Source organism: Pongo pygmaeus, chromosome 10 (assembly GCF_028885625.2).
Source record: "Pongo pygmaeus isolate AG05252 chromosome 10, NHGRI_mPonPyg2-v2.0_pri, whole genome shotgun sequence".
NCBI classification, from domain to species: domain Eukaryota; kingdom Metazoa; phylum Chordata; class Mammalia; order Primates; family Hominidae; genus Pongo; species Pongo pygmaeus.
In genome coordinates this window covers 119,244,696-119,269,273 of record NC_072383.2, presented here as the reverse complement: position 1 = coordinate 119,269,273, position 24,578 = coordinate 119,244,696, and the positions used below count along the sequence as shown (strand labels likewise).

Sequence of the window (24,578 nt, the reverse complement as noted above, 5' to 3'; positions counted from 1 at the left end):
CAAAAAAAAAAAATTAAAAATAAAATAAAATAAAATAAAATAATAAATAGCCGGCGAGGTGGCGGGCGTCCGTAATTCCAGCTATTCAGGAGGCTGAGGCAGGAGAATCACTGGAACCCAGGAGGCAGAGGTTGCAGTGAGCCGAGATTGTGCCATTGCTCTCCAGCCTGGGCTACAGAGCAAGACTCTGTCTCAAACAATAATAATAAATAAATACATAAAATTACATTGGAATAATATAAAATATAATGTAATAATTTGATAGTAATGATAGAGTAATGTATAATAATAAATTACAATAGAATAACCTCTATACTTGAAACATATTTATCTGTAGCTATGTTGGTGTGATCCTCTCCCCAAATGGAAGCTCAGAGGGCAAGAAGACACCTTGCTCTGTAGAGGGTAATTTAGCAGAATCTACCAAAATCTAAAATGCATATAAGCCTAGGATCCCACTTTTTTTTTTTTTTTTTTTTGAGTCCGAGTCTCGTTTTTGTTGCCCAGGCTGAAGTACAGTGGCGCGATTTCGGCTCACCACAACCTCCGCCTCCTAGGTTCAAGCGATTTTCCTGCCTCAGCCTCCTAAGTAGCTGGGACTACAGGCATGTGCCACCACACCCAGCTGATTTTGTATTTTTAGTAGAGATGGGGTTTCTCCATGTTGGTCAGGCTGGTCTTGAACTCCCAACCTCAGGTGATACACCCACCTCAGCCTCCCAAAGTGCTGGGATTATAGGCATGAGCCATCATGCCTGGCGGATCCCACATTTTCAATTCTTTTTTTTTGAGATGGAGTCTTGCTCTGTTGCCCAGGCTGGAGTGCAATGGCATGATCTCGGCACACTGCAACCTCCGCCTCCTGGGTTAAAGTGATTCTCATGCCTTGGCCTCCCAAGTAGCTGGGATTACTAGGCACCCACAATCATGCCTGGCTGATTTTGTGTATTTTTAGTAGAGACAAGGTTTTACTATATTGGCCAGGCTGGCCTCAAATTCCTGACCTAAGGTGATCCACCCACCTTGGCCTCCCAAAGTGTTGAGATTACAGGCCTGACCCACTCTGCCTGGCCTCACATTTTCAATTCTATGTAGCCTAAAGAAAAACTTCCACAAAGATTTAGTCACAAATACGCTCATTGCATCACATTTAATAGTAATTAAAAATTGGAAATAACCTATTTCTTCCCAATAAGGACATGGCTTTAAATTAAGGTATATTCAGTCTATGAAATATTGTGTATCTATTTAAAACAATAAGGAAAACTTACAAGTATTGATGGAAAGGTTGCAAGGACATATTAAGTGGGAAGAATAAGAAAACACGTGGTATAACAATGTGTACAATATCCCTGTTTATGTTTTTAAATTTTGTTATATGCATACCTATAAATGTATTGAAATATCGTGCTCGCTTCAGTAGCGCATATACTAAATTTGAAATGATACAGAGAAGATGCGCAAAATAATTAATATATTGAAATATATGGCTGAGCACGTTGGCTCACGCCTGTAATCCCAGCATTTGGGAGGCCGAGGCATGTGGATCACGAGGTCAGGAGTTTCAGACTAGCCTGACTAATGTGGTGAAACCCTGTCTCTACTAAAAATACAAAAATTAGCTGGGCCTGGTGGCACACGCCTGTAATCCCAGCTACTCAGGAGGCTGAGGCAGGAGAATTGCTTTAATCTGGGAGGCGGAGGTTGCAGTGAGCTGAGATCGTGCTACTGCACTCTAGCCTGGGAACAGAGTGAGCCTCCGTCTCAGGAAAAAAAAAAAAGATATAAAAAATGACTGCAGAATGACTGGAGAATACCTAATTGGTTAGACATATGGGAGAAACAAGGATATATTTCTTGGAAATAGTGTAGGAAAAACAAAGACAAGGAAACAGCTTTTTTTTTTTTTTTGGAAACAGTCTTGCACTTTCGCCCAGGCTGGAGTGTAGAGACGTCGTCTCGGCTTACTGCAACCTCCACCCCCAGGGCTCAAGTAATCTTCCCATCTCAGCCTCCCAAATAGCTAGGAATACAGGCATGTGCCCCACACCTGGCTAATTTTTGTAATTTTTTTCGTAGAGACTGAGTTTCACCATGTTACCCAGGCTGGTCTCAAACCTCTGGGCTCAAGCAATCTGCCTACCTCAGCCTCCTGAAGCCTGAAGTGCTGGAATCACAGGCGTGAGCCACCGAGCCCAGCTGGAAACAGCATTATAAGAAAGGAAATATAGGGCCAGGCGCAATGGCTCATGCCTGTAATCCCAGCAATTTGGAAGGCCTAGGCGAGTGGATCACCTGAGGTCAAGAGTTTGAGACCAGCCTGACCAACATGATGAAACCCCATCTCTACTAAAAATACAAAATTAGCCAGGTTTGGTGGCACATGCCTGTGATCCCAGCTACTTGGGAGGCTGAGGCAGGAGAATCACTTGAACCTGGGAGGCAGAGGTTGCAGTGAGCTGTGATCACGCCATTGCACTCCAGCCTGGGCAACAAGAGCAGAAACTCCATCTCAAAAAAAAAAAAAAAGAAAGAAAGAAAAGGAAATATAGAAAAGAGAGGAAAAAAGAAAGGAAATAGGATTCCAGAAAGCACTGGATTTGTCCTGAACAATATTTACCAGGTCACAGATTATAAACACTTGATTTTCAGTTTTTTTTTTTTTTTTTTTTTTTTTAGAGATGGAGTCTCACTCTGTTGCCCAGGTTGGAGTGTAATGGCGCAATCTCAGCTCACTGCAAGCTCTGCCTCCTGGGTTCATGCCATTCTCCTGCCTCAGCCTCCCAAGTAGCTGGGACTACAGGTGCCCACCACCACGCCCTGCTAATTTTTTTTTTTTTTTTGTATTTTTTAGTAGAGACGGGGTTTCATTGTGTTAGCCGGGATGGTCTCGATCTCCTGACCTTGTGATCCACCTGCCTTGGCCTCCCAAAGTGCTGGGATTACAGGCGTGAGCCACCGCACCCGGCCTCAGTTTTTATTTTATTTATTTATTTATTTATTTATTTATTTATTTATTTTGAGACGGAATTTTGCTTTTGTCACCCAGGCTAGAGTGCAATGGCGCTATCTCAGCCCACTGCAACATCCGTTTCCCAGGTTCAAGCTATTCTCCTGCCCCAGCCTCCCGAGTAGCTGGGATTACAGGCGGCTGCCACCACACCTGGCTAATTTTTGTATTTTTAGTAGAGATGGGGTTTCACCATGTTGGCCAGGCTGGTCTCAGACTCCTGACCTCAGGTGATCCACCAGTCTCAGCCTTCCAAAGTACTGAGATTGCAAGCGTGAGCCCAGCCCAATTTCTTTAATTAAAAAAAAAGTTAGTGTTGAAATGAGTAGAAACTTCCACGTTCACACACTTAGCTATGATTGTGCCTCTGCACTCCAGCCAGGGTGGTGGAGTGAGACCCTGTCTCTAACAAAAAGAAGAAAGGACTTGGCTTTCAGCCACACTGTGTCCAGTTAGCTAACACAGGTACTCCTGTGCCTCTGTTACCCCTTTGGGTTTTAGGAAATGCTGTTTCTTCCTTTTTTATTTTTGTTTTAGTCTGCATCTTTCCTCATGTTGGCTTCCCACAGGTGACATTGCATTCCGGTTCCTTAATTATGTTCAGTCCCAGCATCAGAGAAAACAGAAGAGGCAGTTGAGGGCCCAACAAAATTTATCCTGGGAAGAAATTGCCAAAGAGTACCAGAATGAAGAAGATTCCTTGGGCGGGTCTCGTGTCGTGGTGTGTGACATCAACAAGGAGATGCTAAAGGTTGGAAAGCAGAAAGCCTTGGCTCAAGGATACAGAGCTGGTGAGTCCTGCAGAAGGCAGACACAGGGGAAGTGTTTGTGTCTTTATAGAATGAGGTAGAATATGTAAAATATTGAAATGCTTTATCTTTTGCTTTCAGAAACTTACAGGTGGGCAGGTTGAAGATGATTTGCATGGCTGAATCTAGTTTGTGTGCTGTTATATGCATTATTTATGCATAGCAGCCCATTGAATGAGCTTACCCAGCCCTATGTGACTGGGATCACTAGATCCCAAATAAGTCAAGAATCTTACCCAAGTCACAGAACTTCTCAGTGGCAGATCCCAAACTGGAGTTGAATCTTCAGCTCTCAGCTCTCAGACCCTGAGACAGAAGTTTTGCTGTCATTTCCCAGCAGCTTCAGGATGAACTCGGTGTATCATTCCCATTCTTGAACCATTCCATTCTCCTGTCCATACTAGGATAGTTTGATTGCTGTGCAACTGGACCTCTCATCTCCTGTAAAGAAAGAACTTCTGGCTGGGCCCATGGCTCACACCTATAATCTCAGAACTTTGGGAGGCCACGATGGGAGGATTACTTGAGCCCAAGAGTTCCAGGCTGCAATGAGCTATGATTGCATCTCTGCACTCCAGCCTGAGTGACAGAGCGAGACCCTGTCTCTAAAGAAATTTTAAAAATAAAAAAAGAAATAACTTGCCCTTCAGCCACAAGGAGTGCAGTTAGCTAGCGTACTCCACCTATTAGCACCATCAGCCTCTGCCTCAGCTTCCAAGGGAGGCCAGGCTCTTTTGTGGCAGCCCCTAGCCAATGGCTGAACACTGTGGGACTACTAGGGCCTGGATATTTTCCAAGCAAGACTCTTTAACAGCCAGCCTTTGTTCCAGAGGTCCCTATTGGGTAGGCTGAGCCTTTGTCAGATCTGCATTAAGGTCTAAAGGCTTTTCTTGCTCAGTCTTTCTTCCTCTCCCTTTGTCTTCTCTGTGTTTCCCCTGCCACACACACAAAAAATTATTATACTCCTTGGTCCATCTCAGCATGTTTCTCAGAGGACCCAACTGATATACTCAAAGAAACACTCGTGAACAGTACTCCTTACGCTTCCCCACTGTGGTAAATACGAACAGCAGATAGGCAGATGACTGCATGTGTATCTCTGTGAGATTACTGCAAGCTCAAAATGGGTGATTTGTGTGCTAGCTTAAAAATGTAGATTGTGGCAGCGAGGTGGCTCATGCCTGTAATCCCAGCACTTTGGAAGGCCAAGGGTGAAGGATCGCTTGAAGCCAGGAGTTCAAGACCAGCCTAGGCGACATAGTGAGACTCTGTCACTACAAAAAATTTAAGTTAGCCAAGTGTGGTGGTACACACCTGTAGTAACAGCTACTTGGGAGGCTGAAGCAGGAGGATCACTTGAGTCCAGAAGGTCCAGACTGCAGTGAGCCATGATCATGCCACTGCACTCCAGCCTGGGCAACAGAGTAAGACCTTGTCTCAAAAAAAAGCAAATGTGGCCAGGCGTGGTGGCTCACGCCTGTAATCCCAGCACTTTGGGAGGCCGATGGGGGTGGATCACCTGAGGTCTGGAGTTCAAGACCAGCCTGACCAATATGGAGAAACCCTGTCTCTACTAAAAACACAAAACCAGCTGGGTGTGGTGGCGCATGCCTGTAATCCCAGCTATCTGGGAGGCTGAGGCAGGAGAATTGCTTGAACCTGGAAGGTGGAGGTTGTGGTGAGCCAAGATCGTGCCATTGCACTCTGGCCTAGGCAACAAGAGATAAACTCCATCCTGGCAACTGCACCCTGTTGGCCCAGTTTTTATTGTTGTTGTTGTTGTTGTTTCTGAGACAGAGTCTTGCCCTGTTGCCCAGGATGGAGTACAGTGGCAGGATGGAGTACAGTGGCACGATCTCGGGTCACTACAACCTCTGCCTCCCAGGTTCAAGCAATTCTTGTGCCTCAGCCTCCCGAGTAGCTGGGATTACAGCTGCGCAGCACCATACCCAGCTAATTTTTTTGTATTTTTAGTAGAGACAGGGTTTCACTATGTTGGCCAGGCTGGTCTCGAACTCCTGGCCTCATGTGATCTGCCCACCCCTGCCCCCCAAAGTGTTGGGATTACAGGTGTGAGCCACTGCGCCCCGCCCAGCTTTGCAGAGCCGCTATTCTGCCCTCTTCCATGCTGGCCAGGGACCACAGATGGCCACTGTGAGGGGCAGTGGTATATAACAAAGAACGTCCCTCAGGTCAACATCAGCATTTCTCTCCTCCTCCCCCACCATGAGTGTCTATGGTCATTTTAGCTCAAATCTTCCTCCTCTTCCTCCTCCCACCGTCAGAAGGAGCTGCCTAGACGAACTGCAGCCCACTTGGCCCCCAAGCTGAAGGGCTCCTTTGTTAACCATCAATACTGGTCAGAAGGCAGACAGTCGCTAGTGTTTTTAGACAAAGGCACTATGTTTCCTTACTCCTACTGACAAACATGTTTCCCTTCTCTCTGGTACTTAGCCATAAAGAATGGAAAACAAAGATATTGAAATGATAGGCAGTGTTCCATTTCTGGAATCATCTCTTCCATTGCATAGCCTGCCCTTCGAGCTCTCCTAAGCACCAAGACAAATGCATCTGCGTAGGAATTAAGTGCCCCATAGTACAGTTTTATCTTTCCTCCTTGTTTTATCAATCTCCAATAATCATACCTTTGCAAAAACATCATGAAAAGTAGAAACTGAGTAGGAGGACCCTAGAAATTATTTAATAAATATAAAAGTTAATGTGTGGTCAGGCGCAGTGGCTTACGCCTGTAATCCCAACACTTTGGGAGGCTGAGGCAGGCAGATCACCTGAGGTCAAAAGTTTGAGAACAGCCTGGTCAACATGGTGAAACCTTGTCTCTACTAAAAATACAAAAATTAGCCAGGTGTGGTAGTGCACGCCTGTAATCCCAGCTACTCAGGAGGCTGAGGCATGAGAATCTCTTGAACCCACGAGGTGAACGTCACACCACTACACTCCAGATTGGGTGACAGAGCGAGGCTCTGTCTCAAAAAAAAAAAAGTTAATGTGTAACTTAACTACTTTTTTTTTTTTTTTTTTGAGATGGAGTCTCGCTCTGTCGCCCAGGCTGGAGTGCAGTGGTGCAATCTCGGCTCACTGCAAGCTCCGCCTCCCGGGTTCATGCCATTCTCTTGCCTCAGCCTCCCCAGCAGCTGGGACTACAGGCACATGCCACCACGCCCGGCTAATTTTTGTATTTTTAGTAGAGACGGGGTTTCTCTGTGTTAGCCAGGATGGTCTCGATCTCCTGACCTTGTGATCTGCCCGCCTCAGCCTCCCAAAGTGCTGGGATTACAGGTGTGAGTCACCGCACCAAGCCCTTAACTACTTTTTTTTAATGTATAGCATGGTTATGTGTTTTATTTATATTTTTTAAGTAGCACTTTCCTTCCCAAATGGAAGATCTTAGGGGCAGGAGCTTTAAAATGTATATATATTTGGCTGGGTGCCATGGCTCACACCTGTAATCCCAGCACTTTGGGAGGCCGAGGCAGGTGGATCACCTGAGGTCAGGAGTTCGAGAACAGCCTGGTCAACATGGTGAAACCCTATCTCTACTAAAAATACAAAAAAAATTAGCCAGGTAAGTAGCTAGGATTATAGGTGTATGCCACCATGTCTGGCTAATTTTTGTATTTTTAGTAGAGATAGGGTTTTGCCATGCTGGCCAGGCTACTCTCAAACTCTTGGCCTCAAGTGGTCTGCCCTCTTCGGCCTCCCAAAGTGCTGGGATTGCAGGTGTGGGCTATCGCGCCTGGCCTGGAAAAGTATTAAGAAGAAAGTAAATGTTAACCATAATTCCAACATTCAGAGTTGCCCGTCAATATGGTAATGTTTCCTTCCTTTTTCCTAATTATTCCCTTTTTAGAAAGTTGAGAACATCCTATATATACAATTTATTTATTTATTTGTTTATTTATTTATTTATTTATTTTTGAGACGGAGTCCTGCTTTGTCGCCCAGGCTAGAGTGCAGTGGCGCGATCTCGGCTCCCTGCAACCTCCGCCTCCCAGTTCAAGCGATTCCCCTGCCTCAGCCTCCCAAGTAGCTGAGATTGCAGGCACCCTGCACCAAGCCCAGCTAATTTTTGTATTTTTAGTAGAGAGGGGGTTTCACCATCTTGGTCAGGCTGGTCTCGAACTCCTGACCTCGTGATCCACCTGCCTTGGCCTCGCAAAGTGCTGGGATTACAGGCATGAGCTACCGCGCCCAGCCTACAATTTAGTAATCTGCTTTAATTTACTGTTGTATCAAAAGATTTTTCCATGTCATTAGAAATTCCTTGAAATCATTATTTTTATTTTATTTTATTTTATTTTTTTGAGACAGAGTCTTGCTCTGTTGCCCAGGCTGGAGTGCAGTGGCGCAATCTCGACTCTCTGCAGGCTCCACCTCCCAGGTTCACACCATTCTCCTGCCTCAGCCTCCCGATTATCTGGGACTACAGGCGCCCACCACCACGCCTGGCTAATTTTTTGTATTTTTAGTAGAGACAGGGTTTCACCGTGTTAGCCCAGATGGTCTTGATCTCCTGACCTCGTGGTCCGCCCACCTCGGTCTCCCAAAGTGCTGGGATTACAGGCGTGAGCCACCACACCTGGCCGAAATCATTATTTTTTATGCTATTCTTCCATATGGATGTTTCATGATTCATATAACCAATAAACAATTGATAATTCTTTTTTTCCCCAGTGTTTTGCATATAGCACAACTTTGTGACATTCTTATTTGTAATTTTTGCATGGATTCATTCGTTTACTGACTGTATAACCTTAGTCAAGTGTTTAAACTCTAATAACTACTTCAAACTAGGAGGTGATATGCCATAGCTATTGAAAACATAGGCTCTGAGTTCCAGTCCATCTGTGTGACCTTGGGCAAGCAACCTTTCTCTTTTTGCTTTTTATTTTTTCGAGATATGGTCTTGCTGTGTTACCCAGGCTGGTCTTGAACTCCTGGGCTCAAGCTCTCCTCCCGCCTCAGCCTCCTGAGTCTCTGGGATTACAGGTGCATGCCAACCTGCTCAGCTCAGACTTTAAACCTTTCTGATGTTCACTTTGCTGACCTGAAACATGAGGATAATGGTAGTAACTCTCTCACAGTTGGTATGAGGATATATTAAGATAATCTATCTAAAGATGTACATAAAATAACACAGACCCTGCCACTTGATAAGGGCCCTCTAAGCAGTAGCTGTAATGATGATGTCAATGTCCTTTCCCTAAAAATCAAATCACTGGGTCAAAAGGTATACTTTTTTTTTTTTTTTTTTTTTTTTTTGAGACGGAGTCTCGCTCTGTCACCCAGGCTGGAGTGCAGTGGCGCAATCTCAGCTCACTGCAACCTCCACCTCCCGAATTCAAGCAATTCTCCTGCCTCAGCCTCCCCAGTAGCTGGGACTACAGGTGCATGCCACCACGCCTGGCTAATTTTTTGTATTTTTAGTAGAGACAGGGTTTCACCATGTTTCGATCTCCTGACCTCGTGATCTGCCTCCCTCAGCTTCCCAAAATGCTGGGATTACAGGTGTGAGCCACCGCACCTGGCCAGGTATCCTTATTTTTAAGGCCTTTGTTAGATACTGCTAATTTGCTTTCCAGAAAGGTTATTTTCATTTACCTTCCTCTATACAGTCTTCTTTTTGTATTTTACATCTTATTCACTGTAGGTTGTATAATGTTAAAGTCCAATCAAGATTCTTGGAGGACACAGCCACCCTGATAGGGGCCTCTGGTGATCTCTGAATCTCAGACCTGGACACGCTGATGCTCTATGATTCCAATAAAACCAGTAAAACTCTGCTAAATTCTGTACTGAGAGTAACTCAGTTAATACTTGTAGTAACCCTATAAAGTAGGCACTAGTTTTTAACTCCATTTTACAGACGAGGAAACAGACAAAGTAGTTTATTCAAGAATACACAGGCCAGGCACAGTGGCTCACATCTGTAATTCCAGCACTTTGGGAGGCCGAGGCGGGAGGATTGCTTGAGCCCAGGAGTTTGAGACCAGCCTGGGCAAGATGATGAGACCTCGTCTCTACAGAAGAAATTTTAAAAAATTAGCTGGGCAGGGTGGTGTGTGCCTATAGTCCCAACTACTGGGGATGCTAAGGCAGGAGGATCCTTTGAGTCCAGGAGTTTGAGGATGCAGTGAGCTGTGTGCCACTGTACTCCAGCCTGGGTGAGAAAGCAAGACCTCCCCATGTCTAAAAAAAATAATAATGATTGATTAAAAATATAAAAGGAAAAATATGTATATATAAGGAATATGGTGAAGCTGGGATTAGAATCCAGGCAGCCTAACCACCCAGGACTTGGGCTCTCCAGCTCAATGCTCTACATGAAATGAATTCACTGGGGGCAGGAAAAACAGCTACCCAGACTGAGACCTGGAACTCACTTTCTCTTTCAGGACTTGCATGGGTATTAGGAGATGCTGAAGAACTGCCCTTTGATGATGACAAGTTTGATATTTACACCATTGCCTTTGGGATCCGGAATGTCACACACATTGATCAGGTATGAATGGCTGCATCCTCAGCTTGTATGACTCTCAGGAAATTACCTCTGTTGTAGAGCTACAGTGAGTGAGGAAAGAAGGAGAGTTTTATTTTTTGAGATGGGAACTTGCTATGTTGCCCAGGCTAGTCTCAAACTCCTGGGCTCAAGCAGTCCTTCCACATGTGCCTCCCAAGTAGCTGGGATTACGGGAACCCACCACCACACCCAGGGATGGGGAGGGGGGGAGGGAGGCGGGGGAGAGAGAGAGAGAGAGAGAGAGAGAGAGAGAAAGAGATGTATTAATCTTAAAAAAAATTTAAAAAATTATGTTTAAGGGCCTGGCGCTTGTGTGGAATGCCTGTTTGAAGTTTAGGGTCCTCGATCCTTTAAGTTGACAAATTTTCTAGTCACAAAATTGGGAAAGACTGAAACCACAGAGCTGATCTCCATAGAAGTCTGTCTTACTTGGATTGGTATTCACATATTTGGGATTTAGTCTTGCTCTGGCCTTTTGTGTATTTCCTCATACTTGTGAAGCTGCCTGACCCTGTGAATTTGCAGAAAATCAGAGACATGTCAGAGGCTGACAAAGACAAGGGCCCTCAAACACTGTTTTGACAAAAGATAGCTGGATTCATGGCTTTTCTACAGGAAAAGGGGAACATTCAGCTCTTAATCTGATGGAGCTCTTCTTTGTTCCTACTTTATTTTTTGTAGAGATGGAGTTTCGCCATGTTGCCCAGGTTGGTCTCGAACTCCTGAGCTCAAGTGATCCTCCCACCTCAGCCTCCCAAAATGCTGGGATTACAGGCTTGAGCCACCATGCCTGACCAATATTCCTACTTTAATATTCTGTTCAAAACACTTGAAGACCATGTGCAAAGCAAAGAGTTTCATTTCAGTAACATGGTTTCTGGTTGCCTGGGTCCTTTGGTTAAGTGGTAAGTTCTTTATGCTGTTCATCAGCTTGGTTTGCATCACCTTTCCTATGTCAGTAGCCAGTTTATTATTTCGTTGAATGAAAACTTTTTTTTTTTTTTGAGACAGAGTCTCGCTCTGTTGCCAGGCTGGAGTGCAATGGCACGATCTTGGCTCACTACAACCTCCGTCTCCTGGGTTCAAGCAATTCTCCTGCGTCAGCCTCCCAAGTAGCTGGGACTACATGTGTGTGCCACCACGCCCAGCTAATTTTTGTATTTATCAGTAGAGACAGTGTTTCACCATGTTGGCCAGGATGGTCTCTATCTCTTGACCTCATGATCCTCCCGCCTCAGCCTCCCAAAGTGCTGGGATTACAGGCGTAAGCCACCACGCCTGGGGAAAAAAATTTTTTTAATAGGTTCAAAGTTCAAAACATACAAAAGGTTATATGTGACAGTCTCCCTCCCATCCTTGCCTCCTCTCCCATTCAGTGCTTCTCCCTTCAGACTGTCACCAGCTTCTTGTGTATCTTTGTCAAGATGTTTTCTGAATTGGTTATGATTCACATAACTAATAACCAATTGATATTTCTTTTTTTCCCATGTTTTGCATGTAGCACAACTTTGTGACATCCTTATTTGTAATTTTTGCATGGATTCGATCATTTATTTACTGACTAACCTTAGACAAGTGTTTGTGATGTTTTGTGCCAAGGTGTATATACTATTTTCTTTCTTTTTTCTTTTTTTTGTTTGGAGATGGACTCTTACTGTGTCACCCAGGCTGGAGTACAGTAACGTGATCTTGGCTCACTGCAACCAGTTGAGAGTTCAACCTCAGCTGGTCTTGAACTCTTTGGAGGCCTCCAGGCTGGCCTCCCAACTCTTTGGGAGGCCGAGGTGGGCAGATCACGAGGTAAGGAGATCAAGACCATCCTGGCCAACATGGTGAGACCCCGTCTCTACTAAAAATACAAAAATTAGCTGGGCGTGGCGGCATGAACCTGTAGTCCCAGCTACTCGGGAGGCTGAGTTGGGAAAATCCCTTGAACCCAGGAGGCAGAGGCTGCAGTGAGCCAAGATCGCACCACTGCACTCCAGCCTGGGCGACAGAGTGAGACTCCACCTCAAAAATAAATAAATAGATAGATGGATAGAATAAAAGTAAACAAGTATTTCTTGGAGATTTTTCCTTGTAAGTACATAAACAGCACTGGCTCTTTTTATTTTTTTATTTTATTATTATTATTATTTTTTGAGACAGAGTCTCACTCTGTCACCCAGGCTGGAGTGCAGTGGAGAGATCTGGGCTCACTGAAACCTCCGCCTCCTGGGTTCAAGTGATTCTCCTGCCTCAGCCTCCCAAGTAGCTGGGGTTACAGGCATGTGCCACCATGCCCAACTAATTTTGTGTTTTTAGTAGAGACAGAGTTTCTCCATGTTGGTCAGGCTGGTCTCGAACTCCCGACCTCAGGTGATCCACCCGCCTCAGCCTACCAAAGTGCTGGGATTACAGGTGTGAGCCACCGCACCTGGCACTTTTTAAAATAGTTGAATAGAGGCCGGGCGTGGTGGCTCACACCTGTAATCCCAGCACTTTGGGAGGCCGAGGCGGGTGGATCATGAGGTCAGGAGTTCGAGACCAGTCTGACCAACATGGTGAAAACCCCGTCTCTACTAAAAATACAAAAATTAGCTGGGCGTGGTGGCGTGTGCCTATAGTCCCAGATACTTGGGAGGCTGAGAGAGGAGAATCACTTGAACCCGGGAGACAGAGGTTGCGGTGAGTTGAGATCGCACCACTGCACTTCAGCCTGGGCAACAGAATGAGACTCCGTCTCAAAAAAAAAAAAAAAAAAAAGTTGAATAGATTCCATTTATATTTATATTTCATAATTTAGTCTCTTATTAATCGTTAAAGATGCTTCTAATCTTGTGCTATTCAAACACTTGTCTTTTGACAAGTGTTTGAACAGCAAATTTTAAAATGACTTCATTTCATAAAATAGAACGTGTTGGGCATGGTAGCTCACGCCTTTAATCCCAGCACTTTGGGAGGCCGAGGCGGGCGGATCAGTTGAGGTCAGGAGTTTGAGACCAGCCTGGCCAACATGGTGAAACCCTGTCTATACTAAAAATACAAAAATTAGCCAGGCATGGTGGTGGGCATCTGTAATCCCAGCTACTTGGGAGGCTGAGACAGGAGAATTGCTCGAACCCGGGAGGTGGAGGTTGCAGTGAGCCGAGATTGTGCCACTGCACTCCAGCCTGGGCGACAGAGCAAGACTCTGTCTCAAAAAAATAAATAAATAAATAAAAATAGAATGCATCCCAATGAGTTGAGCAGAAGACATTGGCTTTATAGACACAGAAAGACTGAAGAAAGCAGAGAAGCAAAGAACAAAGAGTGTATTATTTATCCTTTCAAAACTACTTTTCTTGAAAGGCTGTGATAGGGAGGCAGAATAATAAAAAAAATAGGCTGGGCGTGGTGGCCCAAGTCTGTAATCCTAGCACTTTGGGAGGCCGAGGTGGAATGATCACCTGAAGTCTCTAGTTCAAGACCAGCCTGGCCAACATGGCGAAACTCCATCTCTACTAAAAATGCAAAAATTAGCCGGGTGTGGTGGCATGTGCCTGTAATCCCAGCAACATGGGAGGCTGAGGCAGGAGAATCACTTGAACCGAGGAGGCAGAGGTTGCAGTGAGCTGAGATCGTGCCAGTGCACTCCAGACTGGGTGACAGAGCGAGACTCCGTCTCAAAAAAAAAAAAAAAAATTTAAACAGGAGTGTTGGAGAAATTGACTGTATCTCTTTCTTCTGATCTCTCAGAAGGTCAGCTGGCAACTTAGTTTCGGTTTGGTGACGTGGAACTATGGAGTCACAAGTTGGGTGACTCCATTTTGATGCTTAGTCTGGTCTGTTGGAACCTAGTGCAGAAACAATCCAAAACAATGGCTTCCTATACTTTTTATTTAAAAGTGAATAACCGGCCAGGCATGGTGGCTCACACCTGTAATCCTAGCACCTTGTGAGGCCGAGGCGAGTGGATCACTTCAGGCCAGGAGTTCGAGACTGGCCTGGCCAACATGGTGAAACCCTGTCTCTACTAAAAATACAGAATTAGTTGGGCGTGGTGATGCATGCCTGTAATCCCAGCTTGAGAGTCTGCCTTGGGAGTCTGAGGCAAGAGAATCGTTTGAAGCCAGGAGGCGGAGGTTGCAGTGAGCCAAGATCATGCCATTGCACTCTAGCCTGGGCAACAAGAGCGAAACTCTGTCTCAAAAAAACAAACAAATAGGCTGGGTGCGGTGGCTCACGCCTGCAATCCCAGCACATTGGGAGGCCGAGGCTGGCAGACCACCTGATGCTGGGAGTTCGAGACCAGCCTGACCAACATGGAGAAACACTGTCTCTACTAAAAATACAAAATTAGCCGGGCGTGGTGGTACATGCCTGTAATCCTAGCTACTCGGGAGGCTGAGGCAGGAAAATCGCTTCAACCTGAGAGGTGGAGGTTGTGGTGAACCGAGATCGTGCCATTGCACTCCAGCCTGGGCAACAAGAGCGAAATTCCACCTCAAAAACAAACAAACAAAAAATTAGCAGGGCGTGGTGGCAGGCACCTATAGTTCAGCTACTCGGGAAGCTGAGGCAGGAGAATCACTTGAACCTGGGAGGCAGAGGTTGCAGTGAGCTGAGATCACACCACTGCACTCCAGTCTGGGCGACAGAGCAAGACTTCATTGCAAAAAATAAAAATAAAAAATAAAATAAATAAAAGTGAATAACCCACGTACATGTCATTCCCACAGTAGAATCATTTCTGTAAGATAGATTCCTTGAAGTAAAATTGAACAGAGAGGATATCCATTGTGATTTTGATAGGTAACTCTAAACTTACCCTTCATGCAATTGTACCAATCTGTAGTCAGTTTAGATTACCCCAACTAACTTTGTCTAGTCACTGGCAGCAGAATGCCTATAGCATTTGGGATACATAGGGTTACTGCTGCTGTTACAGCTTCCCAAGTGAGAACAAACAAGAGGTTTGTGGGCCATGACAACTTTTTTAATGCCTACAGAAGCTAAAGCTGTCTTGGCCTCATGGAATTGAGTGAGGTCTACTGAGGAGTGTGTCCTGTTGTTCATTGTCTTGCTCAGGCACTCCAGGAAGCTCATCGGGTGCTGAAACCAGGAGGACGGTTTCTCTGTCTGGAATTTAGCCAAGTGAACAATCCCCTCATATCCAGGTTGGCATTGTTAGTAGGGCTTTATCTTCATTGTATAGCCAAGGTTTCCCACCCCGAAATGGATTGAAAATAGCCGTAAGCTATAAGCATGAACTTTGTAGTTCAGAGTACCAGAGGTCAGCCAGTTCTGAATGACAATACCTAGGCCACAAGAGTCTCAAACCAGACCCAAGTTGGCTTACATATGTATATTAAGAAATTGACTTAGAAGCCCCTATTTAAAAATCAGGAAATGCCTGGTCCAATGGTAGTGGGTTATCAGAACTTATTAGTGGCACTAACGTTGCTACTCAACTCTCCATTGATAAATTTGACTGGCTTAAAAAAAAAATCAGGAAATTTGGGCCAAGTGCAGTGGCTCATGCTTGTAATCCCAGCACTTTGGGAGGCTGAGGCGGGAGGATCACTTGAGGCCAGGAGTTCAAGACCAGCCTGGGCAACACAGTGAGACCCTATCTCTAAAAAAAAAAAAAATTTAAATCAGGAAATTTTACATAAAAATCTGAATTTCCAGCTTCACTTGAGAAATCAGATACATGGAAGCCCTGGGTAGGCCCATCTCCCCACATGCCACAGGGAGGGCTGAGTAGTAACTGTCCCTTCTCCACTTCATAATATTTCCTAACTGTACCTGTCAGCACTTCTACTGGTCTTGTACCTGACCCACTTAATTCAGGTTCTTGCTTGATCCCTATAGGCATTTGAGTTTGTGACCCCAGGTTTAGTCCTTCTTTCTTCTTATCTAGGGAAGAAGTGAGGGGCATGTTCTAATCTTCGTCTTTTACCTTTTTGTTTGCTTAGGCTTTATGATCTATATAGCTTCCAGGTCATCCCTGTCCTGGGAGAGGTCATCGCTGGAGACTGGAAGTCCTATCAGTACCTTGTAGAGAGTATCCGAAGGTTTCCGTCTCAGGTATGAAATTTCTATAGCTTTAAACAAAGGCCCTACAGTGATATCCAGGCTACCCAGGCTGTATCATCTTTCCTTGTGTTTTAGGAAGAGTTCAAGGAGATGATAGAAGATGCAGGCTTCCACAAGGTGACTTACGAAAGTCTAACATCAGGCATTGTGGCCATTCATTCTGGCTTCAAACTTTAATTCCTTTCCTATCATGGAGCATGAACCAGTCACATCCTGTTGAAAGCCTGGAACTGAAGGAGAATCTGGCAAATGAGACAGCAGCAGAGCATCTCCTCTTAAGGATACGTGCCTTGGACTCATGTTTGAATCGAACAGTCTCAAAGTGGAAGAACAATTCTTGTCACTTTTTTACAGCTTTCCTTGGAGCTGCTTCAGTCCGTCTCCCAGAGAGGCATTTGGTCTGTTATCTTTGCTCAACTGCTAATTTCTCTTGGCTGTAGGGTGTGTGGTTAAGGTACAACCACCCCTAAAGCTCAGTTTTGAAGTGAGTGTATTTATAGCTTCTCTGCTGGTGCTGCCTTCTAGAGGGATAATAGATCATTTGAACCCAATGATGATTTTTAACCAGAAAATTTAATTGTACCTGAATCAACCTTTCAGCCTAGGACGAAGTCTAGGCCCAAGTCAGAGTACTAATGATCATGAGAATTGTGTGCTGAACCAGTAAACGAGTTTACCTTTTGATGGTACTTGTCATTTTTTCTTGAAGGGGTAAGGAAAATACATTTTTCTTTTACTTTTTTTTTTTCGAGACGGAGTTTTCCTCTGTCACCTAGGCTGGAGTGCAGTGGCGCAATCTCTGCTCACTGTAACCTCCACCTTGAACTCCACCTGGGTTCAAGCAGTTCTCCTGCCTCAGCCTCCCAAGTAGCTGGGATTACAGGTGTGTGCCACCACGCCCGGCTAATTTTTTTGTATTTTTAGTAGGTAAGAGATTTCACCATGTTGGCCGCGCCTGGCCAGAAAATATATTTTTCATCATTCTTTCAGTCCTCTTCCATAAAAAGCTACTATGTAGGTTGGGTGCAGTGGCTCATGCCTGTAATCCCAGCACTTGCGCAGGCCGAGGCAGGCGTATCACGAGGTCAGGAGTTTGAGACCAGCCTGGCCAGCATGGTGAAATCCTGTCTCCACTAAAAATACAAAAAATTAGCTGGGCATGATGGTGTGCACCTGTAATCCCAGCTACTCGGGAGGCTGAGGCAGGTGAATCACTTGAACCCAGGAGGCAGAGATTGCAGTGAGCCAAGATCGTGCCACTGCACTCCATCCTGGGTTATAGAGGGAGACTCTGTCTCAAAAAAAAAAAAAAAAAAAGAAAACTTTTCATTAAGTCCTTGTTGGAAAATAAATGTACCAGCAAAATCTTGCTTTCATGTCTTATATAGGGAGCTTTTTTGTAAGATTACACTTGTTTTATAGCAAAAAAAAAAAAAGTTTGAAAACGATGTAAGCTAACCTTCAGTACTCAGAGATGGAGCTGAGCAGACTTCTTGTCTCCTTGTTATAGTCTACTGTTGTCTTTCTTTTTTATTTTTTGTCATTTTCTTTTTTTTTTTTTTGAGACAGAGTCTCACTCTGTCGCCCAGGCTGGAGTGCAGTGGCGCGATCTCGGCTCACTGCAAGCTCCGCCTCCCGGGTTCATGCCACTCTCCTGCCTCAGCCTCCCGAGTAGCTGGGACTACAGGCGCCCACCACTGCGCCCAGCTAATTTTTTTGTATTTTTAGTAGAGACGGGGTTTCACCGTGGTCTCGATCTCCTGACCCCGTGACCTGCCCGCCTCGGCCTCCCAAAGTGCTGGGATTACAGGCGTGAGCCACCGCGCCCAGCCTTGTCATTTTCTAAACTTCTCCCTGAATACAGTCCACTGTTTGATCTTAAAATGAGGCCATAAATTTTTTTAAGAGACAGGGTCTCGCTCTGTCACTCGAGCTGGAGTGCAGTGACCTGATCATAGCCCACTACAGCCTAAACTCCTGGGCTCAAGCAGTCCTTCCACCTCAGCCTCTTAAATAGCTGGGTCTACAGGCATACGCCATAGTGCCTGGTTAATTTTTTAATTTGTAATTTTTTTTTTTTTTTTTTTTTGGAGACCGAGTCTCCCTCTGTCACCTAGGCTGGAGTGCAGTGGCGTGATCTCGGCTCACTGCAACCTCCGCCTCCCAGGTTCAAGCAATTCTCCTGCCTCAGCCTTCCAAGTAGCTGGGATTACAGGTATCTACCATCATGCCCGGCTAATTTTTGTATTTTTAGTAGAAACAAGGTTTCACCATGTTGGCCAGGCTGGTCTCGATATCCTGACATCAGGCGATCCGCCCACCTCAAGCCTCCCAATGTGTTGGGATTACAGGTGTGAGCCACCATACCTGGCTGCCATAATTTTTTTTTCTTAATAGAGGCAGGGTCTCCCTGTGTTGCCCAGGCTGCTCTCGTACTCCTGGGCTCCCACCTTGGCCTCCCAAGGTGCTGGGACATGAGGCACTGCACCCAGCCATAAATATTTTGAGTGTGGATGAATCTTAAGGTTTTAAAGAGGCCTTGCTAAGGAATTGCAGAAATTGGCCCGGCACAGTGGCCTATGCCTGTAATCCCAGCACTTTGGGAGGCCAAGGAGGGCAGATTGCTTGAATCCAGGAGTTCGAGACCAGCCTGGGCAACATGGCAAAATCCCATCTCTACAAAAAATAAAAAATTAGTCAGGTGGGGTGGTACATACCTGTGGTCCCAGCTATTTGGAAGGCTGAGGTGGGAGGATCATCTGAGCCCGGGAGGCGGAGGTTGCAGTGAGTTGAGATCACGCCACTGCACTCTAGCTTTGGTGACAGAGCTAGACCCTGTCTCAAAAATAAATTGCAGAAATCAGTCTGTGACTTGGCTAACAGTTTGTGGATAACATAGTTCAAAGGTATGTGAAAAGGTTTCAGATACGCTGCTTCCTGACCCAGCACAGTAAGGATCATTTACGTGCCTTCACTTACAAGATCTTGCCCTGTCACTGAAAAGCTTCCAGATAGAGCTAGCTATATACAACTCTCTCAAAGAACAGCAGCTAAGAACATTTGATAAATGCTTAGAAAAACTTAGCTTACATTTTCTTTTCAGCCAGCTGGAGCCTATTGGCTTTTGAAATTAACAGGAAGGAACAGGCACTAGAAGGAGCTTCATAAACCATCAACCCAGTCTTATCTCCATAGCAACATGGTTTTCTCACATCTGAATAAAAAAACAAAAAAGCTGCCAACTTGACAGTAAATATGGGACAGATCAAATTCAACTACAACTCCCAATGTCTAGCTATCAGTCTTGAATCAGCTTTTGGGTCTGTAGCTAGAGACAGATCATCCGTTTGGAGTAGGGCTTACTGGACAAGCTAAAGCTTTGGAGGCCAAATTCCTTGTGGGCTTCCAATAGAAATATAGCCAGGTCACTAAAGAGGGAAAAGGGATAGAAAAAATATGAATTAGGCCAGGTGCAGTGGCTCACGCCTGTAATCCCAGCACTTTGGGAGGCTGAGGTGGGCAGATCACGAGGTCAGGAGATCGAGACCATCCTAACACGGTGAAACCCTGTCTATACTAAAAGTACAAAAAAAATTAGCCTTGCGTGGTGGTGGGCACCTGTAGTCCCAGCTACTCGGGAGGCTGAGGAAGAAGAATGGCGTGAACCTGGGAGGCGGAGCTTTCAGTGAGCCGAGATCGCGCCACTGCACTCCAGCCTGGGCGACAGCGAGACTCTGTCTCAAAAAAAAAAAAAAAAAAAGAAAGAAAAAATATGAATTAAACCGGGTGTGGTGGCTCGTACCTGTAATCCCAACACCTTGGGAGGATTGCTTGAGCCCAGGAATTCAAGACCAGCCTGGGCAACACAGGAAGACTCCAGCTCTACAAAAAATTCAAAAGTTAGCTGGGCATGTTGGCATGTACTTGTGGTCCCAGTTACTTTGGAGGCTGAGGTGGCAGGATCACTTGGGCCCAGGAGGTCGAAGCTGCAGTGGGCTATGATCACACAACTGCACTCCAGCCTGGGCAACAGGAGACCTTGTCTCAAAAAAAAAGAAAGTTAGAAAAAAGGAACATTTTCAGTCTGTTTATGTAAATACAAACATAAAATTACCCCAATTGCAGTCTCCTGTTTATTCCACAGTACCTCATCCTTTTTTGCAGACAGCAGGGAAAAAACTGGCACAATAGTCAAAATTGCCAGGCTTGGTGGCTCACGCCTGTAATCCCAGCACTTTGGGAGGCAGAGGTGGGCAGATTACCTGAGGTCAGGAGTTCGAGACTAGCCTGATCAATATGGTGAAACCCCATCTCTACTAAGACTACAAAATTAGCTAGGCATGGTGGCACATGCCTGTAATCCCAGCTACTTGGGAAGCTGAGGCAGGAGACTTGCTTGAACCCGGGAGGCAGAGGTTGCAGTGAGCTGAGATCGCGCCATTGCACTCCAGCTTGGGCAACAAGAGCGAAACTCTGTCTCAAAAAAGTCAAAATCTTGCACCTCTACCCTGAAACACTTCCAATCCTAAAGTAGCACAACTTTGCTAGGATTCTTAAAACCACACATTCTGAAGAAAAATAAACTTCCAAATGTTACTGACCTAATTCTACTCTTACAATGGGAATTATCACCCATCAATTCCAATCTATCGCCCCCTTCTGTGTAGCAGTCGCCTAGCTGCTTAGAAATCCCAATGGCATCTTAGAGATCCATGGGAAAACATAGGCAAACTAGAAGTCAGGACCCTTCTTGCAGTTTCCCAAAATGGGTGTGGGTTGTTCCAGCCTATCTTATTTCCTTTCCACCTACAAGTCTGCCATATTTGCTTTTCTACGACTGCAGTCCTCTTAAAATTGATAGCAGGAAACCTTTGATAGCTACTTGTCCCCAGCTTTAATTGGGTCTTTTCAGGAAAAGGCATCAATTCACACTTGTTTCTGACCACAGCGAAGCGCAGCACAGCAGGCTGATGAAGTCTTTGCAGGAATTCACATTATTAGAAGAGCATGAAAACTGCTGCTCAGAAACATTTACTTTCCCCTAAGGCCACCTTCTTTCTAGGCAGGGGAGGGGGCTAGACAAGGGTCCTGGAATCCATTTCATTATCCCAACTTTGTTTTGAGCTTATTTCCATTTTATAGCCATAGAAAGCTTCAAGTACTACTACACATCCATCACCACCACCTGAGGCCAAAGGCCCAGAACATTCTATAGCACTGTCTTAACAAATATCCTTAAACACTGATTTTTTTCAGATTAGGACTAAAGATTTAATTTGAATGTTTCTTTACCATGCACTGCATTTCTCAACATGCACAACAGTTGCAGGATGGGTGAGAACATGACTAAAGAGTACTGAAATACCCCACAGAAACTTAACTTCTGTAAGGATGGACTCATCCCCACCAACCTGGACATCTAATCAAGTGACCGCCTTCAACGCTGTTATTTGAACAAATTGTATTCACACACATACACATCTGCAACAGATTTATTTTTTAAAGGAATGGATTTTGAGAGAAAACAACGTGGGCGGAAGTATGGAATAGAAAATAAATACAAATGTAGGCTATTCTGCTAATTGTTTTATAACCACAACAAACTAGTACAGAGAATGCCCTGTACAAAACACAACAAAGGTTCAAACATCGAGGTGTTCCCTTAGCAAGGCTGAAAATTTCAGTCTCTGGTATTTGGAATTTAGGCTGCAGTCCTTGTTTTTGGATGGATCACTGGGTGTGTGGCATAGTCCATGCTTTTAACCAGATTTGAACAGAAGAATGGCCACTTGGCCCAGGTAGAAGTAGATGAAGTGTTTGGTTTCATGTGTCACGTAACTACCGAAGTTCCTCCCCACGATGCAATGCCAGGTGGGATTGTACTTCTTGTCAAATTCCTGGGAAAGACAAAAGAACAGAACTAGAATTTTAATTACCAGAGGTCAGTGTTTGCCTCTTGGATAAGCCAGAGCCTGTAGGGGCAGAAAGGAAGAACGTCAGCATCTGCAAATTCTTAGAATGAAAGAATGTTCCCCAGCTCCAAGCCGCCTACATAGTACATTAATACAAACATACTTGCAGTCTGAGCGAAGATGGGAATGGAGGCTGAGGAGGTCAAAGGATGAAAGGTCAGCCTTAAAGACAGGGTGCTTTGTTATTATGGTAATTACACCTTCATACCTTCTATAATATTGACAGACGGTGACATCAACAGGTGTAGTTTATCATGTTCTGTGTAGAGAACTAAATTACCCTACTGTATTTGCCATGCCCCCAATTCCAAGAAAACAGCAAAAAATTAGCCCATCCCATTCCTCATCACAAAGATCTTAACTGCACCCCTGCAACACAAGACTTTTCCAATAGGACAAAACTTCAAACAGCATTGTATACCAAATGATTGCGGATCAAAATTAAATTTACAGGGACACAATACTGAAGCACTCCACTGTTGCTGTAAAAAATGCTGGAAACAGAATCTGTCAACTGGCCAAATTTTATCCTTTATTATTATCCAAACAGCCGTCCTCTTCACATCTATCCGGATGATGCTAATCTACTACCCTGTCCACTAGGTTAACAAGTTGTAGGAACAACTCTTCGCCATTTCTCCCACCCTAAGAGGTACTGGAGAGTAGAATGCCTGTGGGGGGCATTGGGTGGCAACGGTAATCTTTCTCTGCAAAATTCTTACTAGTATTTGTGGAGCGTCACACAAGATTTAGCTACTCTAATTGCACGCAGTGCGAAAACCTCTTCTAAAGCTATGAAGGGGAGTAACGCTCTTGCAAGCTAGACGCACGACTGCTGCGTTTGTCAAAAAAGGCATTTATTTCTGTTCCATCTGAAGTCTTTCATCTTCCCATTCTCGACTGGAACCCTCCCACGGCTTAGGCTGCCAGCTTTCTTCCCTTCCAGCAAACACTGCTCGAGAAGTTGGCAGTCCTGCCGGCTTTCTAGACTGCCATTTACCAAGCCCCCACCCCAGCCCCCAGCCCCGCCACCACCCACCTTCCCTCAACTCCCCACTGGAAGGCTGGCAAGATCTCCTCCCGGCCCGGCTTGGAAACACCCACGCAGCTCCCCCCTCCGGAACACCCAGATGGATCCTCGGCGCAGGAACCACACAGAAGGGGGAACCGCTGCTCCCTGATCTTAGATACCGTTGCTAGGTGGCGCTTTCCCCCCGCGGAGCTGGGTAATTAAAAAAAAAAAAAAACTTCGGACGCCGGGGGTCTGGTCTTCTCCACAGGAGTGCAAAATGCATCTGCGTCCTTTCTGGAAGCTTCTACGCCCCAAGCCGCCAGCGGTGTTCCCGGGACCTGTCAGGCGCCCTTGGGAAAGCAGGATCGGGGGGAAGGAACCCCCTGCTCCCGGCTGCGTATCAGCCCCCGCGCCCATCCTCACCTTCTTGATATGAGCCGCAATGTCCTTCTCTATGTTGTATTTCTCCAGCGCCTGAGTAGCGCACTCCACCGAGTCCTGTTGCATCTCTTCCGACATGTCCGCATTTTTGATCACGGCCTTTCGGTCGCACATGGTTACCTAGTGGGCAAGGCCTGGGGTAAGGGGTTGAGGAGTTGGGCCGCGCCCCCCAGGCACTAACTGCCCCCACCCCGACCGGCGCCACCACGGGACGACGCCCCCCACCCCACTTCTCAGGAAGCGCGGGCTACGCGGCGGGCTAAGTCCGGAGTGGGGCGAAATAAGGCAGCGAGGACACCCCCTGGTCCCCCGAGTTTCTCACCGTGGAGAAGGGGGCTGGCCGACTGCAACGGTCTCCTGGGGGAGGTGCTAGCACAGCTCAAACCCAGCTACAGCTACCGTCGCTACCGAAGCCGTGGCGCATCTAAGCAGCCCCACGCCAGCCGCCGCCGCCTAGTGCTCAGGCCCCGCCCTGCTCCCGCCGGCCCCGCCCCTCGCTGCGCAACCCTATTGGCTTGACGCAGCCCACGGCATTCTTCCATTGGTCCATGGACTCCATGGTTCCCTCAGGATCTTTCTCCTGCATTTTGTTGCAGACCACAATGCACCGCTCACGGCGTCGGTTGCCCGGGCAATGGGCCCCACGCGGCGAGGCCCACACACCCAGAAGGTGGAGCCCCGGCCCGGTTACGAGGACCACCCAGCTGTCTGGAGAGGTAGGAAGGGAGCTTAT

At 45.9% G+C, this 24,578-nt stretch overlaps 2 protein-coding genes across 3 annotated transcripts in view; one reads left to right on the top strand and one right to left on the bottom strand.

The window, feature by feature from the left end:
* Positions 1-17,104, top strand: part of COQ5 (coenzyme Q5, methyltransferase) — a 28,145-nt gene extending 11,041 nt beyond the window's left edge. Inside the window, exons 3-7 of the mRNA XM_054444630.2 lie at positions 3,580-3,801; positions 10,236-10,342; positions 15,410-15,498; positions 16,300-16,411; positions 16,496-17,104. Coding sequence (XP_054300605.1) covers positions 3,580-3,801; positions 10,236-10,342; positions 15,410-15,498; positions 16,300-16,411; positions 16,496-16,597 — 632 coding nt within the window. The 3' untranslated portion in view covers positions 16,598-17,104. The remainder of the gene's footprint in view (positions 1-3,579; positions 3,802-10,235; positions 10,343-15,409; positions 15,499-16,299; positions 16,412-16,495) is intronic.
* A 4,792-nt stretch (positions 17,105-21,896) lies between these two features.
* On the bottom strand, positions 21,897-24,328 carry DYNLL1 (dynein light chain LC8-type 1). 2 transcript variants are annotated; one of them, XM_054444628.2, is made up of 3 exons: positions 24,168-24,328; positions 23,828-23,965; positions 21,897-22,317 (listed from the first exon to the last, which is right to left on the bottom strand). In XM_054444628.2, the coding sequence occupies exons 2-3, from the start codon at positions 23,957-23,959 to the stop codon at positions 22,180-22,182; spliced, it is 270 nt and encodes an 89-aa protein (XP_054300603.1). In that variant the 5' UTR covers positions 23,960-23,965; positions 24,168-24,328; the 3' UTR covers positions 21,897-22,179. The 2 variants fall into 2 exon arrangements, with proteins under 2 accessions (XP_054300603.1, XP_054300604.1); XM_054444629.2 differs by having other exon boundaries at positions 23,828-23,979; positions 24,168-24,320.
* Between the last annotated feature and the right edge of the window lie 250 nt (positions 24,329-24,578).

Bases quoted from the DNA above. Each gene is read 5' to 3' on its own strand.
- DYNLL1 (XM_054444628.2), bottom strand. From the start codon at position 23,959: ATGTGCGACCGAAAGGCCGTGATCAAAAATGCGGACATGTCGGAAGAG. The intron at 22,318-23,827 runs GTGAGGATGGGC...TGTCTTTCCCAG, and splicing joins TTGCGGCTCATATCAAGAAG to GAATTTGACAAGAAGTACAA.